General features: G+C 37.1%; 2 protein-coding genes across 3 annotated transcripts in view; one reads left to right on the top strand and one right to left on the bottom strand.

Moving 5' to 3' along the window:
- The window catches only part of C7H6orf141 (chromosome 7 C6orf141 homolog), a 25,094-nt gene extending 17,500 nt beyond the window's left edge, over positions 1 to 7,594 (top strand). Inside the window, exons 2-3 of one of the 2 annotated variants that reach the window (XR_003521666.2) lie at positions 5,372 to 5,622; positions 7,493 to 7,594. The gene's annotated coding sequence lies outside the window, so the exon portion shown is untranslated. Of the gene's footprint in view, positions 1 to 5,371; positions 6,211 to 7,492 lie in introns of those variants that run through there. The other variant, XR_003521668.2, reaches the window with a different exon arrangement.
- LOC113927954 (cytochrome P450 2K6-like) overlaps positions 1 to 16,405 on the bottom strand; it is a 23,179-nt gene extending 6,774 nt beyond the window's left edge. The window contains 6 exon segments of the mRNA XM_027604065.1: positions 1,700 to 1,860; positions 3,418 to 3,567; positions 7,394 to 7,694; positions 13,184 to 13,256; positions 15,856 to 15,926; positions 16,244 to 16,405. Of these exon segments, the coding sequence (XP_027459866.1) occupies positions 1,700 to 1,860; positions 3,418 to 3,567; positions 7,394 to 7,694; positions 13,184 to 13,256; positions 15,856 to 15,926; positions 16,244 to 16,405 (918 nt within the window).

Below are 16,405 nucleotides of genomic sequence, written 5' to 3'. Positions count from 1 at the left end.
AGAACAGGCCTACCATGTATAGGTCCCATAGAGCAGCACCATATAATCTAATATTCTCTAACCCTTAGAAAGTTCAGGAAGTACTTCACTGTTTGCTAAATTTGGTATGTTTCTCAGTATATTCATGTATTTGAGAGATAAGCTCTATTATGTATTTCATCAGATTCTCAAAGGGGTCCCTAACCACCCAAGTGACCTAATAAATACCAAAGATAAAAGGCCAACCTAAAGTTAGACATAGCTGGGTGCCTGGGTGGCTCAGTTGGTTAAGCATCAGACTCTTGATTTCAGCTCAGGTCATGATCTCTGGGTCCTGGGATCAAGCCCTGCATCGGGCTCCATGCTCGGCATGGAGTCTGCTTGAGATTCTTTCCCCCACCCCGTCCCTGCTCCCACTTGCACACTTGCTCATACTCTCTCCCCCTCAAATAAGTAAATAAATAAAATCTTTTTAAAATTCTATTTAAATATTGAGCTATTTATTTATTTTTTATTTATTTAAATTCAATTAATTAACATATAATGTATTATTGGTTTCAGAGGTAGAGGTCAGTGATTCATCACTCTTATATAATACCCAGTGCTCATTACATCATATGCCCTCCTTAATGTCCATCACCCTGTTACCCCATTCCCCCCACCTCCCCTCCAGAAATCCTCTGTTTCCTATGATTAAGAGTCTCTTATGGTTTGTCTCCCTCTCTGGTTTTGTTTTATTTTATTTTTCTCTCCCCTCCCCTACGCTCTTCTGTTTTGCTTCCTAAATTCCACATGAGTGAAATCATATGATAATTGTCTTAAAAAAATAGACATAGTTGCCTGTTCCAGTGTTCCCCCTTTAAGTTACAGGTGTACTTAAAGTAAACCTGTACTTATAATAACAGAACCTAAATTATTACAAAGTGAAATAATATTGTCAGTTGTCAGTTGTGCTATTGCAAATGGGAACTATTTGACAAGGCTCTTAGTTTCTACATTCTAGAAGACAGCAACTTTATTGCTTGCAAATATAAAAAATTGGATTGTAGCACTATTTTGAACCTACATGACGCAGAATAAATATTAAAATTTTATTTAGTACTGTTTTTAGTACTTGATAGTTCTCCTTTGTTTAAATTCACTCTTCTAAGTGAATTCTTCTGAATGTTCCTTATTCATTCATGGCTTATCCATGATAAGCATCGATGCATCACTAGTGGTATGGGTAAAAGATGAATGGCCAAAATTGTGAAAATTTACTGAAGTCATAAACTGAACTATTTATTGATATGATTCACAATCCATGCATTATAAGATATTATTTGATGCAGTAATTTGTTTTTTCTTAATATTTTTATTTACTTACTTGAGAGAGAGAGAGAGAAAGATCATGAGCGGAGGGGAAGGATAGAGGGAGAAGCAGACTCCCCGTTGGGCAGAGAGCCCGATGTGGGACTTGATCCCAGCACTCTGGGATCATGACCTGAATCAAAGGGAGATCCATAACTGACTGAGCCACCCAGGCATCCTGATGCAGTAATTTGTGATGGAAGAATTATCAGATGTGTTAACCAAGCAGGCTTGTCATACCTCTGTACTCATAATGTTCCAGAAAGTGTACATTTTTGAAATGGCAATTCTCTGACAAATACTTTTTCATGGTCTCTTGAACAACCTAGTGTACCTTAGAAGTAAAATTGAATAGGGAAGATACAGTTACCGCAATCCTAGGACCTCCAGTGAGCTTCACATTTTCACCAATCAAGGTTAAGAGTCTCAGGAATTGGGTGTCTTGGTAATCAAACCATTTTCCAAGCAACGCTGACACAATGACATTAGCAACAGAAGCATTCATTACTGTTTTGACCTCAAAGGGCTTTCCTATAAGAGAATTCATTAATCAGATTAGGAATACGGACATAAACAGTATTAAACCAGTTCTGGAATGATGGGGACAGACTGTCAGTAAAAGATTTCATAGAGGAATGAGATTATTGGTGACCATGCCTTTTAAGGAGAAGTGAGACTAGATAAGCCTTGGAAAATATCCAGAATTTGGTTAAAAGATTGCCACAAGGCAAACTAGAAGTATATGCCAAAGAAAATCTACATTTGTCTCAGTTAAAGAAATTAAAATGTGCCAGGTGAGGGCCATTTCAGTGTGTGTGTGTGTGTGTGTGTGCGTGCGTGTGTGTGTGTGTGTAGCAAGTGTTAGTGAATAACATCTGAGAAAATATCAACCTAGAAGGCTACAATCAATTCAAAATTTAAAATAGTATATCTAGATGATTAAAATGATTTTACTTGAAAGAACCTCATCTAGATCCTTACTGGGACCTGTTTGCTTCCTCATCATTGAAAACTACTTAAATTATTAAGTACGTATCAGTGGATGTACATTTAATTTTAGCAACCAGAATGCTCAGATTTACTTTTAACATCAGCACCTACCTTAAATGCGGAGGCTGAAGGCCTGGAGGAATTTCTGCAGAGAATATGTTTTCTTTTTAATATGTAAATGTAAGAGTGTCTGAGATGCTATGTAAGGGTGTATGAGATGCTGTGTACACAAAGCTCTAGGAAATTAATGTTTGTTAGCAGCTTAACACTGCAGGAGGAATAGATGTTTTCCCATAGGTACTTTCTTCAAACTACTGACAGGCTCTCTGTGTGTACAGGAACTGCTAGTTTAGCACATGGGCCGCTGCGCTGTTTCTTCTCTATATTTATCTCAGGCTTGTCTACCTTTGACCATTTCTCTTCTTATTACTACCTGTATCAGTGAAGATAATACTCAAATGAGCATATTTTTGGTAAGGAATGAGCTCAATTTATTAAGGAAATGAGCAAACTATTAACATGAAGATGTTAAATAATTAAAATATTAAATAGATAAAATATTAAAATGATACGGAATTAACTGTATATCGTTTAAAGAGAACAGAAATATACCTATTACTGAAGAACTGTTCCAGATGGAAGGAGGCAAAAGAGACATGACAACTGAATGTAATGCATATGTCAGGATTATCTTTTGCTATTCAGGACATTAATGGGACAATGGCAAAATCTGGCCAAATAAGTTCAGGGGATGGCTGAGTCTGACAATACTAATTTCCTGAGTTTTGAAAATCGTGCTTTGGGTATGTGAGAGAATGTTTTTGTTTATTTTAAGGGAACACATTGAAGTGTTTAGGAATAAAGAGAGTGCATGTCTCCAAAATACTTTCAAACAGTTTAGAAAAAGAGACAGAACAAGAGAGAAGGCAAACGTAAAATGCTGACATTTGGGGAATCTTACAGAAGAGTAGGATTGGGGAATTATTTGTAAATTCTTGGAATTTTCCTACAATACTGGAATTATGCCTAAGTAATAAAATTTAGCGTTTGGCTTCTTTGTCATGAAAAATAGGATGTGGTTTAGTTTATTCTACGCACCTCCGTGAGACTCAAAACTCCGTACGAGATGCTGGCATTCCTCTATGATCCTATCTTCTATGAGCCGCTTGCCCATTCCAAAGTTCCGTAAGGTGGTCAAGCTGAACCTTCTCATAGTTTTCCAGGTTTCAGCATGAGAGAAGACAATTCCTTATAATGAGAAAAATGTTTTAAAATTATTTCCTCAAAGCTTTTAACATTTAATTTGCAAGGACAAGTAAAAATTTAAAAGAGGCTTTATTCTCCCTGTTTAAAATAAGAGACTTCTCTTTCTCTCAAAGCATTAACTTTAGAAGACTTGTATTTTTTCCTCTTTTTCAATCATATATATAATCATATTGTATATATATATGACTTATAGCATGTATAAGTCCTTCTGAAGTTAGAATGTGTCTTTTGTCAGCTTTATGGCCTAGCAATGGCTTTTTCAGGGACCGGGGGGCCATCTATTCAGAATATGAACATCAAGGAAGACAGTGCCCCTTTCTCCCAGTTTCTGTGGGAGGGTAGGAGCCTAACATTGGTGGGTGCCTTGCCCCAGGTTGCAAAACTACCTCCTATCATAAAGATATGAGAACTTCATTATTCTTTTGTATACAGACAATTAACACAGACGGTCACCCCAATTACCGGATGAATCTAGGATGAATGGTGTGTGACAAATGGTGCTGCCAAGCCCTCTTAGGTATTGAGGACTAGTTATATTGTTTCCTTTGAGAACGTTTTTGTAATGGGTTGTGTCTGCTTGGTTATATAACAGGGTGAGATTTGTTTTTGTATTTGCAATTTCTTAGTGGATTATCTGTGATACACATCGCATTTTGGTTTGATGCTTATTCAACAATAAAATTGTTTTCTTTTTCTGTTACCTTTGTGGAGAGGAGGATTTCTGGGTTGGGAGAAGATTTGGGTTTTTGGTTTTAGTTCTATTTCTCTGACAAATTCATTAAACAAATCTTGTCTCTATGCTTATATCATGTTAGGTGTGGTTAAGGGATTGATGAACAATAGAAAACAAAGTCTCTTTTGCCAGGGAAAAATGTAGATTACAGACAAAAGACTTACCCAAGAAAAAAGTTAGGAGTAACTAATTGCCAAGAGGTGTAACGAAGCTTCCACATGTTAGTGCTATACATACTAATTTCTAGGCACACATATTGTTGTAGCATATATTAGTTCCCTGATAAATATTTATTGAATAAAACAGCTATGTAAATTTGTGCATGGCTAAGGGAAATAATAGTCAAATAAGGTTCTTAGAAGAGTCGGGATATATGCTAACTTACAGAAAAATAAGGAGAAAGAGGGTTGCCAAAGCGGCCCACATCTTTCCATGGTCAGTTTGTGGTGACAGTGGCATTACTTTTGGTGTTTCATTCCCTAGCCTCGGCCCTTCTTCCACTGGCATTTTTCTCATTTTTCTATGGAGGCTCAAGAGACAGGGGAGGGTTTTCTGAGTTTGACTGATAACCTGAAATAGGAAACTAGACTAAACTAAGGCAACCTAGGTGTTGGAAATGGGGCAGCGCCATCCTTGCTAGTGTCAACGTGAAATCCGAGAGCTATCTCTCCTGCGCAGTTGTTGCCACTTCATGTGAGGTTAAACCTTCCTTTGAGAGGATACTGGTGAAGGCTAGATTCTGCTCACGTTCAATTCTTACATTAATATAATGTCATTCTGTCTATGGATCCTGTACTGCATAAAACTCTTTTGTAACAAATATGTGACTCCTCGAACTATCTCATGTTTATATTTAAAAATTTACATTTGAGAACACAGTAGTAGAATATGAAGGGCCCACAGATGTCAGTCACTGTATCTTTCAGGGAATAGCAATAGTCCAGCCATGTAATTGTGGAGAACATTAATTTAGCATTATAAGGAATGGAACTTCTTTTATTATTTATTTATTTATTTATTATTTTAAAAATATTTTATTTATTTACTTGACAGAGAGAGGGAACACAAGCAGGAGGAGTGACAGAGGGAGAAGCAGGCTCCCCGCTGAGCAGGGAGCCCGATGCGGGGCTCGATTCTGGGACCCTGGGATCATGACCTGAGCCGAAGGCAGACTCCCAACCAACTGAGCCACCCAAGCGCCCCTGGAACTTCTTTTAAATACTGGCACCAAAGTTTGAAATATATTTAAGTTACATGGCAAAATAACTTATTAAGATGAAGTACTACTCCAAAATGGCCTAATGGTAATGAAATTATTACATATTTCTTCTGTTTATACAAAATTGGTTTAAAGAATGCTTGTACCCATTTGGGTGGATTACTAGACAGGGTATGGGGCGGAGAAGCAATCATTTTATCTTTGAGCAAAGAGTAGTTTTCCTGTGACCAGTCAAGTCATTTAAAAGGAAAGAGTACTTGATTCTTAAAATGGATTATTTGCTAAGGAAAAAAATGTTAGATTTGATATTGGGACAAATTAAAACAATTTTGCATATAATCATAAAATCTGTGAGTAATGTGAAGTATTGTGAAAAAGAACTGAGATTCCAGAGGCAAGAGATAAAAAGTGTCCCAAATTTTTAGAAGGAATACAAGAAGATGGATCTTGAGAGCTAGAGATCAGGGACTGAATGAACGGTTGCTCCTCAACGCTGATTTTATGAGATGTTAATGGGAATTCCAAGGAAAAGAAATGCCCCAAGGACGGATGTTGTACACACACACACACACACACACACACACACACAATGTATATATATGTATGTATATATACACACAATGGAATATTACTCAGTATCAAAAGGAATGAAATCTTGCCATTTGCAACAACATGGATGGAGCTACAGACTATTATGCTACGTGAAATAAGTCAGAGAAAGACAACTACCATATGATTTCACTCATATGTGGAATTTAAGAAACAAAACAGATGAACATATGGAAAGGAGGGGAAAGAAAAAAAAAAAGAAAGAGGGAAACAAACCATAAGAGACTCAACAGTGGAGAACAAACTGAGGCTTGATGAAAGGAGGTGGGTGGGGGATGGGCTGGATGGGTGATGTGTATCAAGGAGGGCACATGTTATGATGAGCACTGGGTGTTGTAGGTAAGTGATGAATCACTGAGTTCTAGTCCTGAAACCAATATTGCACTCTATGTTAACTAATTAGAATTCAAAAAGAAATGTTCCAAGGACTAATAAGTGTGAAAACCGAATTAAATAAAATTAAGCAGACTTTTGGTGTTTTTCTCAGAGGTTTTAATATCCTAATAGGCACTCCATGAATCCTGAGGGAAGCCTTTAATATGAAGTATTTCTCAAATTCACTTCACTGACACTGACTGATACATAGAACATTTACTAATATCTCAAAGAATAAGATTTTGGAGGAGGATAGTACGAAATGCTTTTTCAAAAAGTTGTTGAAGCATTAAAATGGCTTAGTAGTATTTACTAGACACCAATATTAGTTCACTAAAAATAATTAATGTCAAGATGAAACCATTCCCATTTTTAGTTATTAAATTAGCATTAAAGGTTTAATGTAATAATTTAAAGGGTTATTATATTAGTGGAATGACATAAAAGTATAGCATCTGGATTTCCTCGAGGCATTTATCCAACACACACATAAGCAAGATACAACACCTTTATCCAGGTGAAAATATGGTTCAGTATTATTTGTAACACTACTGTTATCCTATTGTTTGATGGATCAATGTCAACCATTAGAGGCTGACCTCTTAAGCTGATGGCCTCTGTTCTCTTTGTATTTCCCTAGCATTGTACTTTTCACATAGTTTCTGGCTAATAATTATTTGTTTAATAGAATTATCATGTACAATGGGAATAAAACCATAAATCATAAGTTTTCTCCTAAGTAAATTCTATTTGTGTAATGTATATTGATGAAGGGAAAATTAAATCATGAAAGGAATTATTAAAGGTACTATGATGCAACTGATTTAATAATTTTAACCATAAGGATATATTTTAAGCTTAGAGTTTGTTACCTTTTCCTTCAAAAAGTCTTTCAAATATAGGCATTTGAGATCGTTCCCCAAATTGATCACCATAATTGACCAGGGCATTGTTCACTGTCTCATATCCAGAGAGTACCACCACCTTCTTTGGACCCATTTGGATGCTGTGAATGGAGCCATATTTCTGGGAAAGCTTGGGTATATAAGAAAAAGAGAAGCAACTAAAACATGGTACTGTAATAAAAAGTGAACTAGATCTTGATCTTTGATAATTTAATTCTGACAAATTAATCAGTTTTATATTCTTGTGAAATGACAATAATGGACTTGTTCACTAAAGATACTCCTTGGTTGCTACACCTGTTTAAGCCACAATTATTATGGTCATCCACTGATTGTCCTTACGCTCCATTTTGTTTGAGATTTCAAGTAGCAGGGCTCTGACATCATGGAATTGACTCATAGTTTCTCTCTATTACATTTTTGTTTGGTCTCAGAAAATGCCCACCATAGACTCTAGGCAGACAAAGCACTTCCTGGCTACCACACTGACTACCTGATTCATGCCCTATCCTTTGTGGGTTGCTATGACCATAATAGATCCAAGTTAGTCCTGCACTACTGTGTCTCACTTCTTACTGCAAAAAAAATAAATAAATAAATAAAAATTTCAATTTTCTTTGATAATTAAAAATAACAAGAGTGATCATTTATTGCTTCCTAACCCTATTGCCAGTATCTCTTTTAATGCATATTATAAACCAGAAAAGTAGATATTATCATCATTTCCATCATATAGGCAAGGTACTGTGGCTTCAAGAAGTCACACAGTGAATAGCAATGCTCAAAAAAGGATATACATGCAAGCTTGTTGGCTGCAGAGCCTGTGGTTTTTACCCAACTAAGGTTTAGGTAAAGAATGAAAATTGGACTTCTAATATTTCTTTCTTTAGGAAACTTGACTTTGGAAAATAACATTAGAATTGAAACCCTCGTGCACTGTTGGTGGGAATGTAAATGGGTGCAGTCACTATGGAAAACAGTATGAAGGTTCCTCTAAAAATTAAAAATAGAAATACCATATGATTCAGTAATTCCACTGCTGGGTGTTCACCCAAGGGAAATGAAACATTAGTTTGAAGGTATATGCACCCCTCTGTTTATTGCAGCCTATATAAGAATGAAGACATAGGCATAGAAGCAACCCAAGTATCCATCAATAGACAAATGAATAAGAAAGCTATCTCTCTCTCTCTCTCTCTCTCTCTCTCTCACACACACACACACACACACACACACACACACACACACACACACACACAGAGGAATATTACTTAGCCATCAAAAAGAATGAATTCTTGTTATTTGCAATTACATGGATGGACCTAGAGGGTATTAAGGTATTATGTTAGGTGAAATAAATTAGATAGAGAAAGACAAATACCATATGACTTCACTTTTATGTGCAATTTAAAAAGCAAAACAAATGAGCAAAGGGAAAAAAAGAGAGAGACAAACCAAGAAACAGACTCTTAACTATGGACAACACACTGATGGTTACCAGAGGGGAGGTAGCTGGGGGATGGGTGAAATAGATAAAAGGGATTAAGAAGTACACACTTCCAGTTATAAATAGTCACAGAGATGAAAAGTATAGCATAGGGAATATAGTCTATGATATTGTAATAATGTTTTTTGGTGACAGATGATGACTACAAAAAAAAAACCTTGAATTTCAAAAATAACATTAGGATTGTAATAGGAATTGTAGAAGGGGTCAATAATTTAGGAAGACAATATAATTAAATTAATGTTACACGTAAGTAAAAATTAAAATAGGAATTTGAGGCTGTGAGGACAGTTTGTCAGGCGTGAACCGCTATATATAAATTTGATAAAGTGGATATGGCAGGTTTCAGAAAAGGAACAAAAATTAGAAAGGTAAATTTTAAGAAAAAAATTGAGACATAGACTAGGAAGAAGTGTGGGAAAGACATTTCATAGGTGAAATTAACACAGGAAATTGGACAGAATCAAAAATAAAAAAATGAAGATCTAAATAGTAAAAGGATTAGGCTGGTTAATATGTAAGCAAAAAAAAATCCAGGAATGTTAGGAAACAAACAGGATTAGGTATATGGAGTTGGATAAAGGACTTTGTTGAGAGCTCTTGTTCTCCGGAGGAATCAACCTGTCATGTGACCTTTGAGTATAGGAGAAAGCCATAAAGTAGCATTAAAAGATCAGAAAAAACAAGTTCTGGCTTTCTAGTTACTAGTAAGTCAATTGCTCTGAGTCACATATCTGTAAAATTGAGACAAAAATATCATCGCTATTTTCGTCTGAGGGTGGTTGTAAGGAATAAGTGAAATCCTTGCAGTCTTTTGTAAAATAAGTACCATACAAATATAAGATGATGATGATAAAGATGATGATGATTATGTTGCCCACAGAGGCAAAGTAATGGTTTTCTCTTCAGTATATCTCCCGTTATGGCTTTCAAACTTAGGATTTATGGAATAGAGCAGAACTCAATTTCAATTATCTGCCCTTTGAACTTAAAAATTGGAATTTATGGCCAAATGCAAACTATGAATATTATGTCTTCTCTCTTTCTTCCTTCCTTCCTTCCTCCCTTCCTTCACCCCTTCCTTCCTTCCTTCCATCTTATTCCTATAACTGTAAAATCTTTGAGGTGGAAATTAGAGAAATTGGTCCAATATTTGGTCTAGCCCCGTAATTGTACAAAGAAAGAGAGACTAAATTCTTATATAAATTCATACAGTTAATTAGTGACAGATCATTCTGAGTCTCAGTTGCTGGGGCCTTTCATACAAACTATTTTATCATTCAAAAAGTATTAAGTAAACTGCTAACATACAATTGTTTGAGGTCTGGACTTTGCTCTCAGCTTCTGGGAGGTAATCTCTAAGCCCTTGGAATGTCCTGCCTGATAGGAGTGTATTTATTTATCTGGGGACCTTGGGCCACCCAGACAGTCTATGCTAACTATGATTAACAGTGTGGTCTTGGGCCATGTGGTAACAGCTCAGCTTCTGGAAGGGTAGAGACTAAGGTAAGCCATGTCGGTGGTCAATCATGTCTACATGACCAAATCGAAATAAAAACTTTGGAAACCAAGGCTTGGTGATCTTCCTGGTTGGCATTACTTCATATTGCCACCCATCATTGCTAGTAGTTAGCCCTGTTCACTTGACTCCCTTGGGAGAGGCCAACTGGAAGCTTATGTCTGGAACTTTCCTAGACTTGTCCTATGTGCTTCTTTTCTAGCCTGATTTGAATCTCTATCTTTTTGCTATAATAAACAGCAACTGTGAGCATAAGTGCTTTTTCTGATTCCTTTAACAAATTATTGAACCTGAGGGGATCTCCAAACTTTGTATTTTTTAATAAATTCAATGTAGAAATTACCTCTCACATTAAGTACACTTAAACATGAGTGAGTATTGAATTGGTTATTTTAGAAAAGCGTCATATTGGCAAGTTGCTAAAATTGGATCAAACAATTATAAAGTAAGCTGGTAACATATAATTGTTTGAAAAATATGATTACAGTAACAGACTAGACAGCTTGTTTAATTCCATGAGTTGAGGAAAATAGATGTCAGTAAAATAGAACTTCTACTGTATATTAAGAAAATGACGAGGAAGCCATTGTACCTGATTTCACTCACTTCAGAGACATGAATGTTTAGGCAATCATTATGTGTGATACAGTGATATCTGAAAGGGACCTTTTACTGAGGATATTTTGAAGATATCAAAAGGACTTGCTGAGAATGATTGAATCTACAAACCATAATATGAAATATTTACAATTTACCTAACACACTTATGGCTGATAAACTCAAAAGGGTGTATTGTGAGATCTGATATAAATTCTCATTTCTAGCTCAATAAGGAATCGGGGATAATTATTAGAAAGTGCTTCTAAGAGAACAGTTTTGAACTGAACTAGATTCTTCTTCGATGAGATCCTAGGGATACTTCTGCAGCTCTTAGTTGTCTCATCTTACCCACATTCATATTTTGCTTTAAGGTATCTGGCCTTGAGAGTTTTCAATTTCCCCCATGAATTTAGGCAAAGAATAAGTGGAGAGGTTTTCATCAATTGGCTTATATATGTTTTTGCCTGCCTCTGTAATGAACTGAGTGCTGGCTACTTGTTTTGTTGGTGACGATTGGAAGTGACAGCATCAAAATGCAGCTCACTGCTTGTGTGGTCTGGACCCTGTTCCCCTACACTCCCTCCCCCACAGCATTTGCTCTGTAAGAGGAGTGTATTCCACGTCATCAACATGGGCTGATAAAACTGATTTTAGGCTAAAAAGTCATTCTATGTTTGAAATCAAGGATAAAATAAAATGTCCTTAATGTATAGCAAGCTAAACATCCACCACATATTGAAGCAGCAGCTTATAAAATGGTATTTTTTTCAAATCACTTCATGCTCCATTTTGCTTCATTTTAGAAATTTGGGAGAAGAATGACTGGTAATTTAACCTAGCTCAATATAGATGTAATCCCTGCCTCTTTCTATAAGATTAAAAGGCTTTTTTAAAATGGAATAGAGTTGGGGCGCCTGGGTGGCTCAGTCGGTTAAGCATCTGCCTTCAGCTCAGGTCATGATCTCACGGTCCTGGGATTGAGTCCCACATTGGGCTTCCTGCTCAGCAGGGAGTCTGCTTCTTCCTCTCCCTCTACCCCTCCCCCCCTGCATGTGTGCTCCCTCTCTCTCAAATAAATAAAATCTTAAAATAAAATAAAATAAAATAAAATGGAATAGAGCTAATCCCATAGTGTAAGTCCAGAAGACTGCTATTGCAGGGTGATAGGTCACTATTTTTTATTCCTCTGACAAAAATTTCCACTCTTTTTCTTCCTCTTCCCCTTTCCAGTTCTCCTTCTAATGGAAAATTCAGTTCTACAGATAAAGGTATGACTGAACAAGGTAGTTGTTCCCATCTGGTGGTGAGGGTGACTCAGTGGCTCAGACCAGCACACATTGTTGGAGCCTGAACAATGGAAGTGGACTGCCCGTGGTGGAGAATTAGAGCCAGGAAGAGTGAAGAGAGTGACCACATGGAAAAGGGGCTCGCTGTGGGTTGTCATAAGCTAAGGAAGGGTAAGCTGGCCTATATGCAGGGAGAACCCCGGTATGAAGTATGGGTGGTGAGAAGACCATCTGCCTGGAGGATGAGGCAGTGGTAGTGATGGGAGATGGGTTATCTACTGAGGCTTGATGAATTAAGTGCCCATATCAAGGATACGAGGAGTTAGGTTTGTCACTGGGGCTTCCAAAATAGAAGACAAGAAAATTAAAATGAATCCTGGAGTGTTGAATTGGAATTAGAGACGTTTGTGTGAATTTACAGTTTTGAATAGAGTCAACTCTGCTAGAATGCTACATACATGTTCCTAAAAGCTGTCATGTCATACAAAAATCAGACAATAAAAAGGACAGGGCTTATGAACGAATTGGGATTGGAGCAAATACTTCATCAGTGACACATTAAAAAAACTGGAACACAGTAAAAATGATAGCATAGTTCACACGTTAAATGGGTAAGAGATACATAAATACGATACTAGATATGGCACTTTATGTTGAGAAGGACCAGAAATTTGCTTGTGGAAGTAGACATCAGAAGGGTTGCAGCTTTGGAGTCATTGCGAAGTGGTAGAAAGGAGAGTTATTTGAAATCAGACGGAAAGTTGTGACATCAGACGAGATGGGTATGGTGCATAGCACATCAAGTGAGTTGCAGATGGTAGATGTTGGATGTGTGTGTGTCTTACATAAGGCAAGGCTTGGTTCAACTGGCTGTAGTTTTCCGTGTTCATCTTGTATTTCTTGCAGAGGAAATCAGGCCTAAGCAAACACAAAAAAATGTGCTATGCTCAAATTGTTCCTTAATATTTCAGTTGCATTGGAACAAAATCACATTATGAAGCAAATGTTAAAGCAGAACTCACTGTATATAGATATACATAGATAGGTATATAGGTATTGAAATATTTATAGATGCAAGTGCACACATTCACACACACACTTATATAGATATTCTCCATCTCCAACCATTGAGAGAGCCTTGGAAAGGCAACATCCCAATTGCAATGAGCACACTTAGATCTCAGAATCTAAACACAAATCTTCCTCGACTTACAATGGGATCGCATCCCAATAAACCCATTGTAAATTGAAAATGTTGTAAATAAAAAATGCACATAAGACACCCAACTTACTTCGCCTAGCCTACCTTACATGTGTTTGAAACACATTAGCCTACAGTTCGGCACAATCATCTAACACAAAGCCTATTTATAATAAAGTGTTGAATATCTCGTAGAATTTGTTTAATTCTGTACTGAAAGTGAAAAACAGAATGGTTGTACGGGGACAGAATGGTTGTAGGTGTACTGGTTGTCCACCCTTGTGACTGCGTGCCTGGTTGGGAGCTGTGCTTCCACTGCCCACACAGGAGAGGCGATCATACTGCGTATCACTAGCTCCAGAAAGATCATAGTTCCAAATTCAAAGTATGGCTCCTACTGAATGTATAGTGCTTCTGCACCATTGTAAAATTGAAAAATTGTAAGACAAACTATCATAAATCGGGGACTGTACCACTGAAAGGAACCAGGACTCGAAAAGACTGATTCCAGAATGGGAACAAGGCAAGTACTAGTGAAGCACTTGCCAAAAAAGACACGGGAACCAGCCTGAATAGTGTCCCACTGGTCAAATTGGGGACAATTTTATCGTTAGAATAAATAATGACTATAATGTAAACAGTTGGATAAAATAAGAATTCATGAGTCTCTATTGATATAAATTAGTAAATAAATAAGATGGAGGAAGAATGAAACATTTACATGGGGACATGGGACATTTCACATCGCTTTCTGACAAAACAGTATGAAATACAAAACTAAGAACAAGGAACTTTAAGTGGAGAAACAGGCACCACCTCCCTCAGTGATCAAAATGATCATTAGTAATGGAGCAAGTTCAAAAATAAGTTCTACCTGGTAGGATGCAATGAGAAGCATGTAGGGTTCACTTTTGCGACATTGCTGTGAGTTTTGTGACTTGGACCTAACCATTAGGAAACATTAGGCAAACCCACATGGAGGACATTCTACAAAAAAACTGGCCTATAATTTTCAAAAATGACAAGGTCATCAAAGTCAAAGACAGACTGAGGAACTGTTACAGATGAAGGACTGGAGAGAAATAACATGCAAAATGTGATTCTGAACTGGATTTTTTGTGACAAAGGACATCATTAGGACATTTGGTAAAACTTGAATGGGGGTCTCAGGATTTGATAGTTGCTATGGACTGCATTGTGTACCCTCCCCCCGCCACCAAATTTATATGTTGAAGCCCTAACCCCCAATGTGACTGTATTTGGAGATAGAGCTTTGAGCAGGTAATTCAGGTTAAATGAGGTCGTAAGGGCAGGGTCCTAATCTGATAGGATTGGTGGCTTTGTAAGAAGAGAAAGAGATCTCCCTCTCTCTGTATCTCTCTTCTCTCTGTCTCTCTCTCTTTCTCTCCACCCACACCTAGGAAAGGCCACAGGGCACAGAGAGAAGGCAGTTGTCTATAAGCCAGGAAGAGAGTGCTCCCCAGGAACCAAATAGACTGACATTTTGATCTTGGACTTTGCTGCCTCTGGAACTCTGAGAAAATAAACTTCTGCTGTTTAAGCTGCCCAGTGTATTTTGGTATAGCATGGTATAGCAGCTCAAGCTGACCGTGTCAGCTTGAAAATAGCAATGCTGTTTTCCTGGTTTTGATGGTTATGTTTTGGTTGAGAGAATATTTGTTTATTGGAACTATATACTAAAATATTCAGGGATAACGAAGCCAGAAACTTACATGGTTCCAGAAAAGACAGTTCTATGTACTGTACTGCTTTTTCTGAGGGCTTGAGATTGTTTGAAAAATATTTCAAAAACTTACAGAAAGTCTCATTATTTCAAAGCGGTGTTGAGCAAAATATCCGGTATTTTGTGAGGACTTCTGGAACTACTTTAATAGGATAATAGAAAAATGTGTAGAAAGCTGACATTTGGATTTATGCTGATGAAAAAATTGACAAAAATATCAGCCAATCTTTTTTTTTTTTTAACGTATTGACCTGCATATCCAGCAAACTCAGGAGTAGATCAGAGCTTTAATTACTGACAAAAATAAGATGGGACTTGAGACTTTTCCCTCCAGAGCTAACTGCATGAGTGCTGGGTATTATACCAGCTGCTCCCATATGTTAAGCAAGATGCAGCTCTTTGCCTAGTTCATTGCTTTGGAGCAGGGATGTGAAAACTTGACCATGGGAAAAGATCAGGCACTTGTTTGGGTTTTATTTGTTTGTACAGAGCAATATTGTTCTGTTCATCAAAACTTCACCATGTGTAGAAAAGGGAACTTTGCAAGAATAGATCCTTTTCAAGGTAAGTACCTGGTATTCCTTGCAACCAGAAAAGTTATTTCCATTTCATTCATCATTTTATCTACTTCATGTACGGAAATCTGGAAATGAACAAAATTTGAAGGACTATAAATTCTGATGTTTTTTAATTGATGGAAATGGGTTCTTTTTTTTTTTTTTTTTTTTTTTTTTTAAGTAGGCTCCATGCCCAGTGTGGAGCCCAATGCAGGGCTTGAACTCACAACCCTGAGATCAAGACCTGAGCTGAGGTCAAGAGTTGGATGTTTAACCTACTGAGCCACCCAGGTGCCCCTGGTAGAAATGGGTTCTTAGGAGAAATATATAAGCATCATAAATCCTGGGGGTTAAAATATCCCCACAGTAATCATGATTCAGGCAGCAGTGACAGAATGCTCACATCTAAGACCTTCTTTCCTAGGTCTGATGGAATCAAGGCTCGAGTAAGCTGCTGGTTAGGTGGTGCCAAGATCTCTCGCTCAATCTTTTCACTAATAATTGAAATTCCACTAAGAGACATGCGTTTTTCTGTGCTTTGTAATTTAATCTTCAGAAGAAGCAT

The sequence above is a fragment of the Zalophus californianus genome, chromosome 7, assembly GCF_009762305.2.
Source record: "Zalophus californianus isolate mZalCal1 chromosome 7, mZalCal1.pri.v2, whole genome shotgun sequence".
Taxonomy (NCBI): Eukaryota; Metazoa; Chordata; class Mammalia; order Carnivora; family Otariidae; genus Zalophus; species Zalophus californianus.
This window is presented reverse-complemented; position numbering and strand designations above follow the sequence as displayed.